Here is a 19586-nt window from a genome sequence, read left to right as displayed (position 1 = left end):
GATCTGGGCTGGGCGCTCCCACTCTGGTGAGTGTGCAGGGACTGGGCGCTCACACTCTGGTAAGTGCAGGGCAGGGCACTCCCACTCTGGTGAGTGTGCAGGGGCTGGGCGCTCCCACTCTGGTGAGTGTGCATGGGCTGGGCGCTCCCACTCCGGTAAGTGCAGGGGCTGGGTTGGGCGCTCCCACTCCGGTGAGTGCAGGGGCTGGGTTGGGTGCTCCCACTCCGGTAAGTGCAGGGGCTGGGTTGGGTGCTCCCACTCTGGTGAGTGTGCAGGGGCTGGGTTGGGCGCTCCCACTCTGGTGAGTGCAGGGGCTGGGCGCTCCCACTCTGGTGAGTGTGCATGGACTGGGCGCTCCCACTCTGGTAAGTGCAGGGGCTGGGTTGGGCGCTCCCACTCCGGTAAGTGCAGGGGCTGGGTTGGACGCTCCCACTCCGGTGAGTGCAGGGGCTGGGTGCTCCCACTCCAGTAAGTGCAGGGGTTGGGCGCTCACACTCTGGTAAGTGCAGGGGCTGGGTTGGGTGCTCACACTGGTGAGTGCAGGGGCTGGGTTGGACGCTCCCACTCCGGTGAGTGTGCAGGGGCTGGGTTGGTCGCTCCCACTCCGGTGAGTGTGCAGGGGCTGGGTTGGTCGCTCCCACTCTGGTGAGTGTGCAGGGGCAGGGCGCTCCCACTCCGGTAAGTGCAGGGGCTGGGTTGGGTGCTCACACTGGTGAGTGCAGGGGCTGTGTTGGACGCTCCCACTCCGGTGAGTGTGCAGGGGCTGGGTTGGGCGCTCCCACTCCGGTGAGTGTGCAGGGGCTGGGTTGGTCGCTCCCACTCTGGTGAGTGTGCAGGGGCAGGGCGCTCCCACTCCGGTAAGTGCCGGCGCTGGGTTGGGCGCTCCCACTCCTGTAAGTGCAGGGGCTGGGCGCTCCCACTCCGGTAAGTGCAGGCGCTGGGTTGGGCGCTCCCACTCCGGTAAGTGCCGGCGCTGGGTTGGGCGCTCCCACTCCGGTAAGTGCAGGCGCTGGGTTGGGCGCTTACACACTTTGCTGCTTACTTTTGAAATGAGGTTTTGCTATTCGCCGGCTGCCTGGTTTGAATATGAGGCGCATGCGCAGACGCGGGGACTCTGTGCCGGGGCTCAGCAGGCAGCAGTCACCCGAGTGTCCGCATATAGCGCCGCCTCACTCCCGGGGGCACAGCGGGGTCTTCAGCGCACAACACGGGGCTCAGAAGCTGCACCTACGGCTGGGGACAGGACGCAGCCAGGTGAGGAGGGGAGGGTGGCAGCCAGGTGAGGAGGGGAGGGTGGCAGCCAGGTGAGGAGGGGAGGGTGGCAGCTGGTAGGGCTCACTGGTTGTAGGACACACGCCCAGTAATCAGATACTCACTATTACTGGGCACTCACCTAAGGGCCACTCACTGACAACAGGGCACTCACACGTGAACTACTCACTGATAACAGGGCACTCACACAGGGACCAGTCACTAATAATACTACTACTACTACTAATAGCTAGTTCTTGTATAGCGCTGCTAGTTTTACGTAGCACTTTACAGACACAGTCCCTGCCCCGTGGAGCTTACAATCTATGTTTTTTTTTTTTTTTTGGTGCCTGGGGCACAGGGAGATAAAGTGACTTGCCAGTCACTGTCTTTACTCACTGAGCCGCTCCTCCCAAAAATAGGGCAGTCACACAGGGGCCACTCACTGATTACAGGGCACTTACAGGGGCCAGACCCACTAACTTATTACTGTACACTCAGGCAGGGACCACTCGCTGATCACTGGGCACTCACTGCATTGATTACTGGTTACTCAGCAGTGCCCAGACACATTAGTGGATTACTGGACACTCACCCATGGGCCACTCACTGATCACTGGTCACTCACCCAGTGGCCAGATACTGATTACTGGACGCTCACCCAGGGGCCACAGTCAGACACACATTACTGCGCACTCAGCGGATTAGTTCCTGGGGGTCATGGACCCTGGAACCGTTTGGGGGGATTAGGGTTTCTTTATCACTTAGCCCATCGATATCAATGAGGCTACCTAGATTCTCCATGAGAGGATCTAGGTAGTCTTACTGGGACTTAAGGGGTTAATGACCCCATTATTGAATCGATATACTTTTTTTTTGTACAGTACACACGTATGAGCAAACGGCCAGTTTGTTGTTATGTGGCTAATAAAACAGTCCAGTGGTGTGCGTGTGTGCGCTTGCGCGTACATTTAAAAAAAATGTATTTCATAGTAATGGACTGTAGATTATTAAGCAAGTGTCCCGATGTGGGAAGGGGTTAACCCCTTGTATGCCGTAGCAGTTAGTATGGTCAGACATTGCATGGCACTGCCTTGCCAGCCTGTATGGCATGCAAGGTAATGGCAGATTTCTGTCACTTTTTGCCTGATACTGCGGTGAATCGGGCAAAGACTGCATGCCATGGAGTTTTTATAGCGCACTGTTTGTACGCATTGAGAATTCTTAATGAATAATAATAATAGCATATTCGTGTATAGCGCTGCTAGTTTTACGTAGCGCTTTACAGAAACATTTTGCAGACAGTCCCTGCCCCGTGGAGCTTACAATCTATGTTTTTGGTGCCTGAGGCACAGGGAGATAAAGTGACTTGCCCAAGGTCACAAGGAGCCGACACTGGGAATTGAACCAGGTTCCCCTGCTTCAAACTCAGTGCCAGTCAGTGTCTTTACTCACTGAGCCACTCCTTCTCATAAAACCGCCAAATTTGTATCGTGTCAAACTGCACGCCTATTTAGTCCAATATTCACTTTGACAATATCCGAGTTTAATACAATAAGCCCCAATGATTCTCAGACAGTGGTGCGTTTATATAAAGGTGACCGATTTAGATTATCAGAAACATTAACACTAAGGCCCGTAATATAGTGGGCGCGCTTGCGCCGCCGTGTGCGCGGCACTTATAATTGGCTGTGGTTAGACAGCCATTCTACCGTGCGCGCGGAGCCGGCCGAACGGGGGGAAGACTCAGAAAATAATCTTTTCGCGCCGCTCAGAGTGAGGCTCGCGCGCGTGTGTATGTGTATTTATCAAAGTTGCACATGTTATGTTAATAAATTATTTATTCTCACAACATGTCTGTTTTTTTAAATTTTTAAAATATATAATAAATTATTCACTTTCAAACAACACACACACGTACACGAGCGTTTGCGCGCCAACTATATAACAAGCCTAAAAAATGTATTTTGTATACAGCTATATATCCTTTAACAAGGCCCAAGAGAGCATTATTAGCCTGTATTGTCAGAGAATTGTAAATATGCAGTTATTGGGTTATTACCCCTGCTGGTGCCATATAATAAAATCTCAAATCCTTTTATGTAATGAGCTTTATATGATGTCTCTTAATATTATATGGAATTAATTATCCACGTTAGTGTGCCAAATAAAACATTATCTTATTGACTTCCTTAGATTCAGTCACCCTTAAAATAATAGTAATGATATTAAGTACTTATTTGTGTCATGTTCATGAAAATGTATCTGTTGTCTAGGTCCTCTAGAATACATTCTTATCATATATTTATTGCCCTTTACATTTATCTGTTTGGCTAGTGATGATGACAAATATTCTAAAACCAAATCCCACATTAAAAAAAAAAAAAGAAGTAATTTGTTCGTAGAATTTGGGATTGGCAACAAATCTTCTTACCCCAAAAAATGTTTAATAAACGAAAAAAAAAAAAAAAAACAGAAACATTTGGTCACCATAGAAACATTGCAAGTTTAAAAATACTTGTCTTATTTTTTTAAAACTTTTTTTTTGTAATGTAAACACAGCCACTGATAAAAAAAACTATTAAATGTCACTGAAGATTGAGATGGTAACATTGCTATTGGGAATCTTGTACATTTTGGTGTATTGAAAACCTGTAGAAAAATTGAAAATGATTAAAAAAAAACAACAAAAAAAAAAACTCGTAACATCAACCTATGAAACGCTCCTGCTATTAGTTCACTGGACTCCAAGTTAGTGGCTGTTTTTTTTTCTTTTCTTTTTTTTTACAATTTAACAATTTAATTGTTTCCCTGGAAAGATTCCTCTTCAAATTAAATTCACATTTTTTTGTGCTGCCCTGTGTATTTCAACAATTATTCATGTAGGTGTGAATAAGAATAGCAATATTGACATTTGTAATTTGTAAAGCACTTCCCATCAGCAGGGCCATTACCAGATTTACCACTTCTATTCAAATATTGCATTTCTCTGAATATAAATCACTATGGAGCTGCGTCGAAAACGTACTAAACTGAATTATATTTGGCCCTGGATATCTATCTACAAGTACAAAAGCTAGGAATGTGCAGATCACTCCTTTTGCTACCAGAAGGCAGTAACGAGGTTAATAAAAGGTTCATAATTGTCAACTTTTTTTTGTAATTAAAGTGTACATTTTTGTAAAACAAAAACAAAAAAATGTTTTAAGATTAGATCAGAAAAAAAAATTGGCCTACATTTTTATGTGGAAAACATTTTATTCTGAGATATTCAAATCAGTTCCTGAAAAATTTGGAGAGGAAAAATAATATATACATATATACACTTTGGTACCCAAAATCTTAAAAAAATAACCCTGCCAAATGTCAGCTTTAAGGAAGCTGTGTGAGAAGATTTGGAGAATGGGAGGGCTAGTTAACACCTTGAGAGATCCGTGGATACAAATTACTGGTGCAACCACTTCCCAGACTGCAAAATTCTGGAAAGTCTCGTCATTACTGTTTGGAAATCACTTTTTACCGGAGACATTTTAGGGAAATATTTTCTAGTAGCAAGTGAGCGTCTCTGCTGTATTTGTGAGTGACTTTTGTGAGTCATTTGCTTTCACCTGAATTCGTCTGCTAATTCTGTTACTTATTGATATCCAGTGGTCAAAGTACGATAGTACCAAGCAGTAACAAGTATCACTACTTTCATATTTATTTATTTTTAGTTACAACTCCACCTTCTTTGTGAAGAGTGTAGGATTTATTTAAGAAAACCTCCGCCTGTGCCCGATTTTTACAGCACAAGTGTTGCATAAATTTTTCTAAATTACAATCCAACAAGCTTTGCTAAATGTAGATCTTTTTAATCGTGAAACAAAAGTCATATTCCCACTATGTACCAGAGCCACATTGAAATAAATTGCATGGATTTTAACATTTGCACCCATAAGCAAAGCGAACATTAACAACTTGCTTTTATATTGTTATTTCAGTATCCCACAGAAATGATATTGTAGATGGGGATTTAGGTAGCGCAAGCCATGTATTATTACCATGTCCCCATATATCTCTACAAGGAAAACAAATTAAAGCCGCAGTTCAAGCAATATCCTACGTGGCTTTTTTTAATAAATCAGTTCTGTACTATGAGAAAATACTTGTAGCATTTAAAAAAATAAAATAAAAAATGTTTAAGACATTTTTAATGTTTCTAATGTAGGAAGCATTTCCAAAGTGACAGCCTCCGTCTCCTTCTGATAGGCTCTGGCTGTTGAGCCCCGCCCTCTCTCTGGCAGTGCACCAATTGTATCTAGTAACTGCCCAGTCAATCATATTCCAGAACTACATTTCCCATAATGCTGAATTAAATAACCCGGAGGAAGCGATCAATTACAGGAGAACAGATCGATCTGCAGCTTAGCTAATCACTTGTCAGTGTGCAGATTGTATTGGTGCACATATTGAATGGGAAAAATACATTTATTTTTATTTTTTAAATGTCAGCTTTAAGGGATGATACAGGCATGCTTCTAAAGTGCAATAACAACAGATATAAACGGATGGTCTGTTAGCATCCCGATGAAGGTTTATCGGGGTTAATTTGCAGTGTGTCACAACTCCTATGCTTGCAACAATTTGTAACCCCACATCCATTGTGGATACCACCAAGGGCAGTCTTTTTATTATCTCCACTGTGAATATTACTTTTTATTCTCGTGGTGTTAATTGTGGCATCGTTTTAGCAATGGACAAATGATTGCTATTGTTATTCTGATGGTTAGTTTATTCAAATATTCAATAACTCAATCTTAGTTGTTAAAGCTAACCAACGTTTTGTTTTTTTTCTCTGCTGCTTTAGCCTGAGGATAATGTTGGAGGCAGCACATACATACAGTATACAGTAACTCCGCAGAAGCCTTTCGTGTAGCTAACTGCAGATATTTCACCGCTCTGGAAGAATTATAGTTTAAAAGTTATTCTGATAATGGTAGGTGCCAGAGTGTGGAATAACAGATGTTTTCTGTTAGCCCCGGTGTTAAAAGATTTAATTGGACACAAATTCTTCTGCAAACAAAATGCCAATCTTTTGGCCATTAAGTGGCATGAAAATGATGCCTACCTACGGATAATATATAAGAAACTCTGTGCTGCTGATGCAACTTTATTACAACTTCCTTTCTCAGATCAGGCCTGGGTCAGCTTGAGGCAATAAGTGAAGGATGCAGGCAGCAGAAAGTGCAGATATTCATCTGGTTACCGATTTGCTGACAATTATTCGGTCGAGCAAGGGACTATTTCTTTATCTCCTTGACCCAGATTAGGGGTTGTCCTATTTCTAGCACTAGGTGTGATGCCAGTGGTTTATTTGAACGTCAATTACGTTTGTTCCCAATGAGTCTCGGCAAAGGGAATTTGTTAACAGTATGAAAACGTTTGAAGAATTTGAGGAGTGGAGTGACATTTGTACATCCTTAAGACCACAAACACAAGTGTTATGTAAATGTGTGTATATTTCAACGGGTTCCTTTTGCTAGTATTCACTGGCTGCAACTACCGTTTTGAGTCTACACCAGGGGTGGGGAAAGTCCAGTTCAACAGGTCAGGTTTTCATGATATCCCTGCAGCAGCACAGGAGGCTCAGTGTTTGACTGAGCCATCTGTGCTGAAGCAGGGTTAGCCTGAAAACCGGACCTGTTGGTGGCCCTTGAGGACTGGAGTTGCCCACCCCTGGTCCACACCAAGAGGTTTGAGCGTTCTGAGCATGTAGAGAATTAACAATAACCTTCAAATAAACCCTGGGAACCACATCTAGAAATAGCACAACTCCAATATCTGAGTCGAGGAGGTCAAGCAATGGCCATTGTCACTGTTCTAAAGTAACAAATCCAGCTGTATACTTATTTGTATGACATCATCTCTGGCATTGGAAGAGTTAAAGGACTGTCTTGGCAAAGTATATCATAGAAAGGCTAAAATAGAAGTACTCATCCACATGCTATACGACTTTTAAAACGGTACGATCCTATTTTTTTCCCTAAATATTTTTATTTCCATATTTAAAAGCGTGGAACGTGGTACACGAAACGTCATTGTTTTTAATGGCCCATTATTAAATTTCAGTAAAACGTATTGTGCTTCCCACGAGGGCTCTCTCTTTCTGTCGGCCTATACTTGTTCTAATTTTGGGGATAGCCGAAACTGACAGCCATTTCTTCTACTGTCAATAATGGGGGAAGGGTTTGCCTGGTAATTTATTGCTGATAAATACCCGTTGGCTTTGTCATAATTAAAAATCTGACTGATTTGAAGATTTATTGCCAACGCCAGACAAGTACAATAGAGCATAGAATATGCATTTTTGCTGATGGTGGTTTCTACCTAAAAGCAAAGAATGCTCCAGGGATTCTAGTGTTGAGGAGATCAGGGCCCAGCATAGAGAATGTCTTGAAGACAAAAATTCCATTGTCCCTCAGTACTAACGTAACCAGATTATCCAAAATAGAAACCGGGACACACATTTTTTTTTATATTACTGTATATATTTATATAATAAATTGCATCACTTAAAAATAAATATTAGAATGGTGTTTGTCTAATAACGCCTCCATTTATGCTGTATTAATTTATTTTATTAATATAACTCGTATGTAGCAGTGTCGGTCTGGTTTATATTAATAAATAGTCTAGATAATTTAATCTCACCTGTATTATTGATGACAGGAGTACTTGTCAGAGGTATTAATCATCTGCAGCACACCCGTTTTTCAGCAGTTGGTTGTAGAATTCAGAATGTTACCGTTTTAAGCGAGTCCAAACAGCACATGTTAATAGCGACAGGATAGGTTTTACATGGGTGAGTAATATTGTCCTGCTGTAAAATACATATATGGCAGAGTGACTCTGCTGCTTTCAATTATTATTTTTTGTTATTACAAAATTGGACCAATATGGAGTCGGATTACTTATATTGTAAACTTCAATAACGGATTGATGGGGGGGGAGGGTATTGGGAAACGTTACAAAGTAACATGTTCATAAATATTATAGGTCAGTAGGAAAAAAAATTAGGACACATTGCCTATATTGAAGGTAGTGTTCTCTGTGCTAAAGTTATAATGGCAGGCATAGGCTTTTATAGGGGTCCATGTTCAAATAGCCAAGAAGCAAAAAGGTGCTGTTGCGAGTGCTCATGTGCATGTGATTACCCAGAATCCCTAGCTGCAGTGTAAGCATTGATGCGAAGAGATAATGGCGAAAGGCAAGGTTACCGACCTTTTAGACATGTGAATGTGCTATTTTTATTTACAGTACAAAGTTATTCATCTAATGACTACACCACAATAACAATAATAGTAAATAATAATAAGCTTCTTTGGGAATACAATACATGCATACTTATGAAGCCTTTTTCTGTTATCTCTTGCAAATTTGCATTATTTTAACAGCCATCATATATATATATATATTTTGTTACAGGACATGGATAATTTTGAAGAAGAACTGACCTGTTCTATTTGCTATGGTATATTTGAAGACCCTCGCGTCCTGCCGTGTTCACATACTTTTTGCAGAAACTGTCTTGAAAATGTAATCAAGTCTGCAGACAGCTACTTATGGAGACCATCCTCGCTCCGATGCCCGTCCTGCCGCCGTACCGCTGAACTTTCTCCAGCAGGGGTAAATTCTCTGCCCATCAACTTTGCATTAAAATCCATAATTGAAAAATACGACAAAGATGACCACCGAAACATGGCAACATGTACAGAGCACCATAGACAACCATTAAATGTGTTTTGCCTCAAAGACAGAAAATTAGTCTGTGGCCACTGTCTTACTGTAGGTCAACATCAAGGTCATCCTATTGATGATCTGCAGAGTGCCTACATAAAGGAGCGTGAAACTCCTTCTCAACTGTTAGGGATTCTGAGTGATAAACACTTTACAGGTGTTTCCTCTGTGATCAAAAAGCTTGAAGAACAAATGGATTATTGTAAGAGCATTGTTCAGGACGATAAAAGGGAGGTTTCACGGTTTTTCGAGAAATTAAATGACACTTTGGAGCAGAAGAAACAAGATCTGCTGGCTGCTCTTAACTGTGTTAATCAACAAATTGCAGAGGTGTACACCCCACAAATAGAAAAGATGAAGGAAATGCAAGATGAAGAATTAGATCTCATCTCCCTGAGCAGCTCAACTCAAGAAGAGGAATCTCCACTGGCCTTTCTTGAAAATATTCACGATATACGCCAAAGAATGAAGGCTTTGAAAAGTCAGCAACTCGTTTCCATCTATCCTGTTGAAATTCATCCTAGAATTGGGCATCTTTTAAAGGAGGAGTGGTTGAAAAAGAATACTGGTGAAATCCATCAGCTGCCTACACCACAAGTTAAGATTCGCTTTAAAAAGAGAGAAGAAAATGGACACAATACCAAATCTCCATATATTTTACTGGCAATATCTATACTTTTTTCTTTGTTGATGTTCCTCATGTTGTGTAAAACAGATATATTACCACTTTTATATGGCAGGTATTGGACATACCTCTGTGAAGCTATGCAGATGGCTGTTGACAGTTTATGCAGTAACATGCAAACTGTAAAAGTAGCCTCTCTAAGAATTTCAGGTGTAATTCTGGAATGCTTTACAAACTCCTTTTCCTATTCTTGATTTGAAGCAGCATTTTGTAAATTGGGAGGTAATGCATCTAATTTAACAAAGTAACGATATGGTTTGAACCCAAATTAACAGCTTCTGACGTTTTAACAAAGTTAAAAATATTTTAACAAATAATGTGCTTCTCCATTTTATGCCATATGGGTAATATTAAATGGAAATTGTAATGTTTCATAGCAATGAGTTTTGCTGTTTTTAGGAGAAAAATTCAGTCTAGTTACCGGAAGCTTGCAGAATATGTATAAAGATACTATTCAAGCAGCGTTTAATTCAAAATCTGGAGTTTTTTTTTATTTAAATAAATGAGCTGTGCAGTATTTGATAACTTACTACAGCTCTCTCCTCCCTCCCAAAATGCCCCTTTTTAATGTATTAAGCGTCCTTTTGCAACAGGCAGTTGTATTGCGTGACCTGGGAAGCAGGAACTTTAGCAAATCAGGAGCTTAGATAATTGCAGTGCGGTAAAAGGCAAGGAACGGCTGCATTTATTAAAACCAAAAACGAAAGGCAAAAGGAAATGATCCTTTCAGCATGGGGAGCAGGATAACACTTAACTACGCTTTAGCTTCCATTTACATATATAGGTTATTACATTGACACAGTAGCCCTTCTCACCCTACTGAACAGTGACCACTGGCTTTGTCCTTCAATGCAAGCATATGTCAGTATACATTCGGGGCAATAAAACAAGTCACACAAGCTGATGAAATGATGCTCCATAAGCCCCAATATATGGAGTGGTCACTCAATAACTTTTATAACGCAACACTAAATTACTTTCTATTCATTAAAATTCACAGCTGCTATTTTTTTATTTAAATGGTAATCTATGAGGTGCTGGATTTCATCCCAATGATTAAACTTCTTTACTTCAGTGCGGATTTGAAGAATGTATTTGATGAACAGAACGTGCTGCAATGCCCTTATTCTGTACACACCATGTTAGCAACTTTGAGACGTTTTTTTTTTTGGTTTAAACCATGGCCAACGTGAAACCAATAACAAACATTTTTGTTTTTAAAGCTTCAGACCAAACTCCTATGTGTGTTTCCCCCCCCCCCATAAATCAGTTCTGTATTATGAGAATATATGCAGCATTTTTTAAACTCAATTACATGTTTAATGTAACAAGCTTTTTTGTTTCTATAGCAACCATTTGCAAAGTCACACTGACAGCAGAATACTCCTCTGAAGTCATGTAGTGAACCTCCGAGCCGATTCATCGCTGATACATTTGCTACTTATTCGTGTGTAAATTGTATTGATGCAATTTGAAGGGAATTTAAAAAAAAAAAAAATTTGGACGGCTGCTTTAAACTCTCCATTCATAAGTTTGGCCTGTGTCCAGAATTAAGTCATTTACATCACCGTAAGAGAATGTAAAACTACTTTTGTAATTGATATTTTTGTAATAAATGTTACTTTGCATCCATCTGTAAGACTATAACCGTGTATTGAGTGTTTCTTGTGGTTATACCTATTTTCTTCGGGATAGCTCCACGGTGTAATGTTCTTATACATTTTTGTAGCGTGCAGGATATAGTGGATTGGAAAACTCTACATGTCACTTCAGTTGTCCAGTCAGATTTACTATTGCTAAACGTTTCTACCTTGATCCTTTTCTTGTAAAAGGGACCCTTTTCTTTTAGGGTGTAACCTGCTTTGGCTACTCAAGACCCCTCAAGGCATAAATGCACATTTATCCATCACCATTCAGATCTTAACCTAGTGTGCTCAGTACAGACCTGCTCACACACATGAACTCTATGCACCTAATCTCGTCTACTAAAACTTGTGTCCACTGTAATATGCAAGCACCAGCCACTGGTCTCATTAGCTGTAAATATATTCAATTGTGCATCTATTTTTCGTACGTTCTTTGCATAGAAAATTTGGCTGATTAGCATTAAAATTAACTCAAGATTCTTACATTTAACAAAGATACAAGTTTGATCAGTGAATATGTATAGTTGGAACATCATAGACTGCACATTAACCTACATGGGCTGTGGTATCTGCTTCACTCTAAGTTAACAAATAGTCTACATTAGTGCTGTGCGTAGCCAACATGTGATGAAGAGAAGCAACCTACATCTATCTGTCTTGCAAAACTAATCACTTCCCCCACTTATTGCTTTGCCTGCTTTCTATGTCTTCGCTTTGCTTCAAAAAGGAAACCTGTATTTTCCCTTCAGGCCGAGTTCTGCTCACTAACCTGGGATCAATTCATTTTCAATTCTTTCCCTCGCCCTTAAAGCCAAGTCAGATGTGAAATAATTAGTTTATAAAAAGGTACATTCATTTTTAGCAATTAATGTTAACTATTAGTCCTGTCTCCAAAAATTGGTGAAAGTACTTTAAACTGCATGCGCACAGAAGCACAGATGTGCACTTCGCCCTTCAAATTTAACTTTAAACATGAACATGAACATGATATAATGCTGGATATCAAATTTGACATTTATTGGAAAACGTTATACAAAAAATATACACTACAAAACTAAAGTCAATTCAGCCCACTGATGTGACAGTACACAAATGTAAATATGTATATATTTACATGGTAAGGACAAGGAAAGGGGGTGACTGTTGTATAGGATAGACAATCTCAATTGTCCTTCAAAATGCTCATATTGTACTATGACAAATGTCCTGATAGCAGCACAGTAAATACAACCAATGAATGACGAAGAGATCAGCGGATAGTTGAAGGACAAATTAAGTAAAACATAGATCAGAGTAACCTGGAAAAGGCTGCTGAAGCTTGAGCGCTAATAAGACTACTCGTTTCAAAATGAAATATGGAAAGACCAGTTCAGTTACTCCTTTGCCACAATGTTCCAATTAGATAGTCGGATTTCCCTAGTACATGTCTGAAAACAGCACGTTTCTATGGTTTAAAAATTAGCAGCAGTGTTCGAAGAGGAGAGTTTTGCTTGGAGTTTTTGTTCACAAATCTTGCATTCAGGAGCATCCAACAGAATTAAGTTCAGCAAGCCCCTTAGAAGCGATGACTTTTGGATTTGTGGCAACGCTTTTTGTAGTATTATGAGTTTTATAAATTCCAATTAGTCTGTCCGCAATCTCAAACATGTTGTTACGCAATGAAATGATTATGAACTGGGCATTTTTCGTTTGTTCCTAAAATAGAAGGGAGGGGGGAGAACACAAAATAAGTTAGCATTTCTTAAGATGTATGCAAACTTGGCATAACCTAAAATGTTTCAGACCGTTATGATGGTACAAAAGCGTTTTTACTACCACTATGCGATACATTTTTTTTTTGTATATCAGGCAAATGTAAATGTCATAGACTTAAGATATTGAACCAAAAAGAGATGTCATGGATCTTTTGTACGGACAGTCTCCACCCACAAGGTCTAAATGTGGATTGGGAGCTGTCCCATTTTTTATAGACTGCTAGCCCTGTGTATCACAGTCAACTGTTTGCTGAATAGAGAGAGATATATGTATATATGGGCTGATGAACTGTTTGTCCCCTGGTTGAAGTACCTAGGGTCTACTAAAATACTAAAATCTGAAATATTGAAACAAAAAACGGAAAATTATATATTAGGTGTTTGAATATAAGACCGGTACTTATGATATTTCTCTGCCGTTGTTCTGCTGCTCTTTTGCTTTCTTGCCTTTATTGTTTTTATAGGCTTTAAAATTATTTAAAAAAAATTATTGTTATAACTTTGGCTGTACTAATATAATCTTCTGTATCACAATAATATGAGGTTATGCCCAAAATTATTAGGTGGTCTGTTGCTACGATACAAAATAGAATGCAGAATAGAACGCAACAGTGTCAGTCTTCTATGTATCCATTGTCTGATGCCTGAACTTTCATCTAGGATGATGTGACAATTTATTTATTCTCTCTGTGTGGCTGTTCTTATTTTATTTTTTAATGTTTAGATTTGTGACATGTCTTAAACATGTTTTTTGTTTTGTATTATTTTTATGCATAATAGGTGAATTAAGTACATCTAGCTCTCTAGGATAATCTCTTGCAAGCTAAATGGTCATTCTAAATATGCTTAATATTATCAGATGATGCATTACCTATTAATGTATATTAATATGTATATATTTTAAATAAGATTAAATGTCATGTTATGTTCTCCACATATCAGTTTGCTATGGCAGCCAGAGGATAGACCTGCTACCCTTACAGTATTAGTTTCCCAAAATGTATTCAGGAACCATATGGTTAAAACTCCCCTCCATTGGATTTGATGGGCAGCACCCTTCTAATTTACATAATTATCCAGTGGCCTGTAAATTACCGGCCAGGGGCGGGGATTTCTAATTGATCACGTGGGTGTCTGTGGGTATTTAGGGAACATCCCTGGCTGCAGTATAGCACTCTTTGAAAAAGTCTCTTAGACGAAACGTGTCAGAGAACCTGTCCTGTTTTAATGGCAATGTTGCCGGAATAAAGCTTTTGCACGCAGTCACTGCCGCCAGCCTGTCTTTTTGCTGTGCTCCAATGTCCTTGTTTCTCCCCTCCTCTTACTCAAATGTAAATGTCATCTCGGATGCAGGTTTGAAAATAAAAAATAAAAACAAACAATACTCAAACTTCTGCACTCACAATTCCCTTTGTGACCAGAAACAACCAATGTGAAGAGTAAGATAAATTCCAATGGGGTGCTTTGGAAATACCCAGTGGAGAGGAGAAGGACAACTTTATTAGAACAGGCTACAATTCATTTTGAATACCCAGAAGTGTGTGGAGTTAAGTTTAAGGTTCTGCACTGTACACAACAAAAGTTGATATAGTGGGAGACTTGCACACTGTCGAGTCTGATTAAATAGTAATACTAACATTAGAGGGGAAAAAAAGGAGAGAAAAAAAAAAAACACAATTTAGACCAGGGTAATGCAGTTGATGCGGTCTACTTAGATTTAGATTTTGCAAAGGCTTTTGATTAGGTTCCACACAAGAGATAAGTGTTCAAAATAAAGCAAATTGGATACAAATATAGGCACCTGGATTGAAAACTGGTTGAAGGATACACAGAGGGTTGTCATTAATGGAACTTTTTCAGGTTGGGCTAAAGTCGTGAGTGGAGTACCTCAGGGATCGGTACTGGGACTCCTGATTTTTAACTTGTTTATTAATGACCTTGAGATTGGCATCGAGAGCAAAGTCTCCATCTTTGCTGATGACACAATTGTGTAAGGTAGTAGAATCAGAGCAGGATGTAATTTCTCTCCAGAAGGACTTGGAGAGACTGGGAACTTGGGCAGGTAAATTGCAGATGAGGTTTAATACAGATAAATGTAAGGTTATGCATTTGGGAAGCAAGAATAAACAGGCAAATTACAAATTAAAAATGGGGATAAATTGGGGGAATCCTTGATGGAGAAGTATTTAGGAGTGCTTGTAGACAGCAGGCTTAGCAATAGTGCCCAAAGTCATGCAGTGGCTGCAAAGGCAAACAAGATCTTATCTTGCATTAAAACGGGCAATGGATGGAAGGGATGTAAACATAATTATGCCCCTTTACAAATCATCAGTAAGACCACACCTTGGATATGTTGTACAATTTTGGTCACCACTTCTTAGAAAAGACATTATGGAACTAGGGAGAGTGCAAAGAAGAGCCATAAAATTAATAAAAGGGATGGACAATCTAACTTACGAGGAGAGGCTAAATTAATTTGTTTACATTAGAAAAGGAGCCTAAGAGGGGATATGATAACTATGTACAAATATATTCGGGGACACTACAGGGAGCTTTCAAAAGAACTATTCATCCCAAGGGCAGTACAAAGGACTCGGGGGCATCCCTTTAGGTTGGAAGAAATGAGATTTCACCAGCAACAAAGGAAAGGGTTCTTTACAGTAAAGGCAGTTAAAATGTGGAATTCATTACCAATGGAGACCGATGGCAGATACAATGGATTTGTTCAAAAAAAGGTTGGACATCTTTTTAGATAGGAAAGGTATACAGGGATATATCAAATAAGTAAACATGGTAAGAATGTTGATCCAGGGAATAATCCGATTGTCAATTCTTGGAATCAGGAAGGAATTTATTTTTCCCCTAATGAGATATCATTGGATGATATTGTATGTCACTGTTTTTTTTTTGTTTGCCTTCCTCTGGATTAATAAGTAAGTATAGATATAGGATAAAGCATCTGTTGTCTAAATTTAGCATAGGTTGAACTTGATGGACGCATGTCTTTTTTCAACCTCATCTACTATGTAACACCTAGCCCCACTCCCACTTTAAGAAAAAAATGGAATAAATTCCTAAGAAGGACTGACTGACTGCTCTTCCCCCTCCGTCGGGAGCGGGTCCACAGGCATTTGTGGCACTTCCCCCCCTCTACTCGCGGTCCCCGTGGCTGCTGCCCAGGGTGGGAGGTAGGCGCGAGGGGAACAAGGTTGATGTGCTGAGACAGGACTGGGAGGGAGCGAAGAAGGGGTCCGGCGACAGGGGGGGGGGGGGTCCTGCCGGACGCCACTCATCACACCCCTGCTTCCCGAGATCTCCAGCCAGAGTATTTTTTTGTGCATGCACCAAGCCCGAGGACCCGATCACGGTGCCACCATACCCCCGCAGCAGCGCCTCACCAGCGGCCAAAATCCTGTCGCCCATTGCAGCCGGATTTGTCGAGCTTGCTAGCTCGCTAGCCACACACACACACACACGTCAAATTAAAAAAAAAACGTATACCATTTGATCAAGGACAAAGGATTGTAAAAGAGGAAAAAATGTGTGCAAGTTATTTTTCTAAAAATATGATATAGAAAATAAATATTACCCATATTATACATTCGGTAATGTTGAAATATAGGAAAAGTCTTCACAAAGTATGTTCCAAATAATCCCATTTACAGTTCAGATGGGCTATGTGAAGCTGCAGTGTATATTGCCATTAGAACCATAACAGTAGGAAAGATTATTGGGGAAAATATTTAAATATATAAAGATTGAGCACAAACCTAATACTTATACTTACATAAATATAAAATGCAACAATAGAAACATTTTTGAAGTCCAGGGCTGCATCAATTTCATCCATAAAGTAAAGAGGAGTGGGTTTGTAATGATGAAGAGCAAACACCAAAGCCAAAGAACTCAGTGTTTTTTCCCCACCAGAAAGATTAAATATTTTCTTCCAGCTTTTCTTTGGTGGACGGACACTGAATTAAACAAAAAAAAACACAACAGTTTCAAGATTTCCCCTAATTAAAGCCAATACTGAATTCATGTGCATATGAAAATGTTTGTGCCTTGCTTTCAGGTGGCAGGACCATTGGAGTTCACATTTATTTGTAAGTGGTATTTGTTATAGCCAGAACATAGATCTGCCCAACTTATTTTACGGCCTTGTTTCGACTATGAAAACTGACAAACTTGTATGTAAGTACCTCGTGCACACTGTATAGATGACACACATACGTACATGTTTAATGCAACAGATGCTGAATGTAGTAGATGTTATAAAGAACGCCTGGTTATTGTATAGTCAATGAGCATGAAAGTATCTTTAAATACTGGAAGACCATTGAGCAACATAACGTCTCTTTTTAAATCAGAATATATAACAAATAAAACATTTAACTATAATGAAGACCATTTTACGAACCTAAACATGATGCCTTCTGAAAATGGGTCCAGGCTGTCCACTAGTTCAAGCTCAGCATCTCCACCCAACGTAAGCATCTGATAGTTTTCTTTCAGCTTATTTGTTACGACATTAAATCCAGCCATAAACTCATTAAGCCTTTGTTTACGAAGATCTTCATACGCTTTTCTAAAGTTGTCCCTTTCATTTGTAATTTCGTCAAGTTCTGCAACCCTTTGCAAGTATAGTTCTTCCTATTCAACAGAAAAATTTAGAAATTATACGTAACTTCTCTAATTTGGAGTCCATGCTACGCAACACTAAATGATCCAAAACACGCTTCAAGTTGGGGGAAAAAAAAAAAAAACGATAAACACCATTTATAAAGGAGACTAGATAATGGCTGTTAAAGGACCGCACTTAACCAAGGACAGGAGCAGCAGCAAGTTGTAGCTTGGGGCTCGGGCTAAGCTTTTAAGACGATCAAAGTGGAAGATATGGAAAGGAAATGCTGAATGTGAAAATACAACTGTACAAAGCAAAAACGAGACCGCACAAATGTAACATTCTGTTAGAATGGCAGAGATTCTGAATGGGAAAAGTGAAATTCTACCTTCTTTTTATATTCTGCTATAGCTCCCAGGTTTGGTTTCATTTCAAGACTTTTGGCTTCTAAAAGGGCAATCTGATTATTTATTAGATCAGGGTCTTTTATAGCCTCCAGTTCCTCTTGAGTTAGTACTGGAAGAACCTCCTCTGGCTGGTCTTCTATAGAATGAAGTGTGATTTTTGATATCTAAATAGAATACAAAGTGCAATGTATGAATAATTCTACATAAAATACATAATTCTTATAGAACAGAATACACAGATATATAAAATGTCAGACAGTGCTAAAAATACAAACATGCCCAGAGGAAAAATCCACGGCATATCAGCAAGAAAAAACAAAAACAAACAAACAAAAAAAAAAAAACAAAAAAAAAAAAAACTTACTCCATTTCTGTTGCTTGCAAGAAAATACCTTGATGTACACTTGTGAATCTTACCTCTTTTTGCCAATATTTTATTTTTGACTGGTGCTCAGATATGTGACTGTCTATTTGCTCAATTTTAAGCCTTATGTTGAGAGCATCCTTTTGAAGGGCATGTTCCTTATCCTGAATTGTTTTTATCTCTTGAAGCAAATTACGATGCTGTTCCTGGATCTCAGGGAGGGAACCCTAAAAACCGGAAAAGGACAATGATTAGAAAACTTTTACACACGGTATACAAGCCTCCCCAGTATAGTACCCCCTGATGAAGCGTCATTTGACGCGAAACACGGCGAGGTCATCACACAGCTATGTGATGGCGGACGTCTGGAAGCCGACATCCCCCTACATCCACGAGGAAGCGAACTCCAACTGCACCAACCATTTATAACAACATGCTGGCTGGACTGTACTCCTTATTCCATCGTGGACTGTGAGATTGCGGGGTCCTGATTCTTCAGAATCGGACCCTCGTGGCTGTGTCCTTTTGAATGTGTGGGTGACTGGATGACTGGATCTACATGATACTATATGATCCTATTTTATATGCAGGTGTTATCGTGTTCCTTTTATAAATTTTGCCGTATTGGAACTTATTGTGTTTTTCCTTTTTGCGCTCTTTGTTTTATATACCCAGTATAGTACTCAGAAATATTGTGTGCCTGAATGCCTGGTGGTCTAACGCACTTAGGTAGCAGGAGACTTTCTCTACAGTATAATTAGGCATTCATGCAATATAACCCAGAAAACAATACAAATCAATTAACATATTGAAATAAATAATGCTTACGTTTAGACCTGTGCACAAACACAAATCTACTGTTTTAAATGCTCGATTCCCCCTGAATATCTGACATTAATACTGCAACTTTATTTATTAAATTATACCATGGTCCCTCTACCCACCATCCAAACGGTTTGCAAAGTATTTAGACCCTGCGCTTTATCTTGAACTTTAAAACAATGAAGCATTAGGGCCCAGCACCAACAGGCACAAGACAATAGTTGAGAAATTTTACAGCCAATTCAAAAGTTAACCGACAG

At 39.8% G+C, this 19586-nt stretch overlaps 2 protein-coding genes across 8 annotated transcripts in view; one reads left to right on the top strand and one right to left on the bottom strand.

The window, feature by feature from the left end:
• Positions 1–1071: 1071 nt before the first annotated feature.
• TRIM59 (tripartite motif containing 59) lies at positions 1072–14374 on the top strand. 3 transcript variants are annotated; one of them, XM_075570600.1, is made up of 3 exons: positions 1144–1254; positions 6098–6226; positions 8716–14374. In XM_075570600.1, exons 2-3 carry the CDS (start codon positions 6224–6226, stop codon positions 9904–9906), a joined length of 1194 nt encoding a protein of 397 aa, XP_075426715.1. In that variant the 5' UTR covers positions 1144–1254; positions 6098–6223; the 3' UTR covers positions 9907–14374. The 3 variants fall into 3 exon arrangements, with proteins under 3 accessions (XP_075426714.1, XP_075426715.1, XP_075426716.1); XM_075570599.1 differs by lacking the exon at positions 6098–6226 and having other exon boundaries at positions 1072–1254; XM_075570601.1 differs by lacking the exon at positions 6098–6226 and having other exon boundaries at positions 1166–1279.
• SMC4 (structural maintenance of chromosomes 4) overlaps positions 12354–19586 on the bottom strand; it is a 28644-nt gene continuing 21411 nt past the window's right edge. For all 5 annotated transcript variants that reach the window (XM_075570587.1, XM_075570586.1, XM_075570588.1 and 2 more), the window contains 5 exons: positions 18558–18731; positions 18122–18304; positions 17530–17762; positions 16900–17083; positions 12354–13053 (listed from right to left, as the gene is read on the bottom strand). In XM_075570587.1, coding sequence (XP_075426702.1) covers positions 12877–13053; positions 16900–17083; positions 17530–17762; positions 18122–18304; positions 18558–18731 — 951 coding nt within the window. In that variant the 3' untranslated portion in view covers positions 12354–12876. The remainder of the gene's footprint in view (positions 13054–16899; positions 17084–17529; positions 17763–18121; positions 18305–18557; positions 18732–19586) is intronic.

Source organism: Ascaphus truei, chromosome 14, assembly GCF_040206685.1.
Source record: "Ascaphus truei isolate aAscTru1 chromosome 14, aAscTru1.hap1, whole genome shotgun sequence".
Taxonomy (NCBI): domain Eukaryota; kingdom Metazoa; phylum Chordata; class Amphibia; order Anura; family Ascaphidae; genus Ascaphus; species Ascaphus truei.
This window is presented reverse-complemented; position numbering and strand designations above follow the sequence as displayed.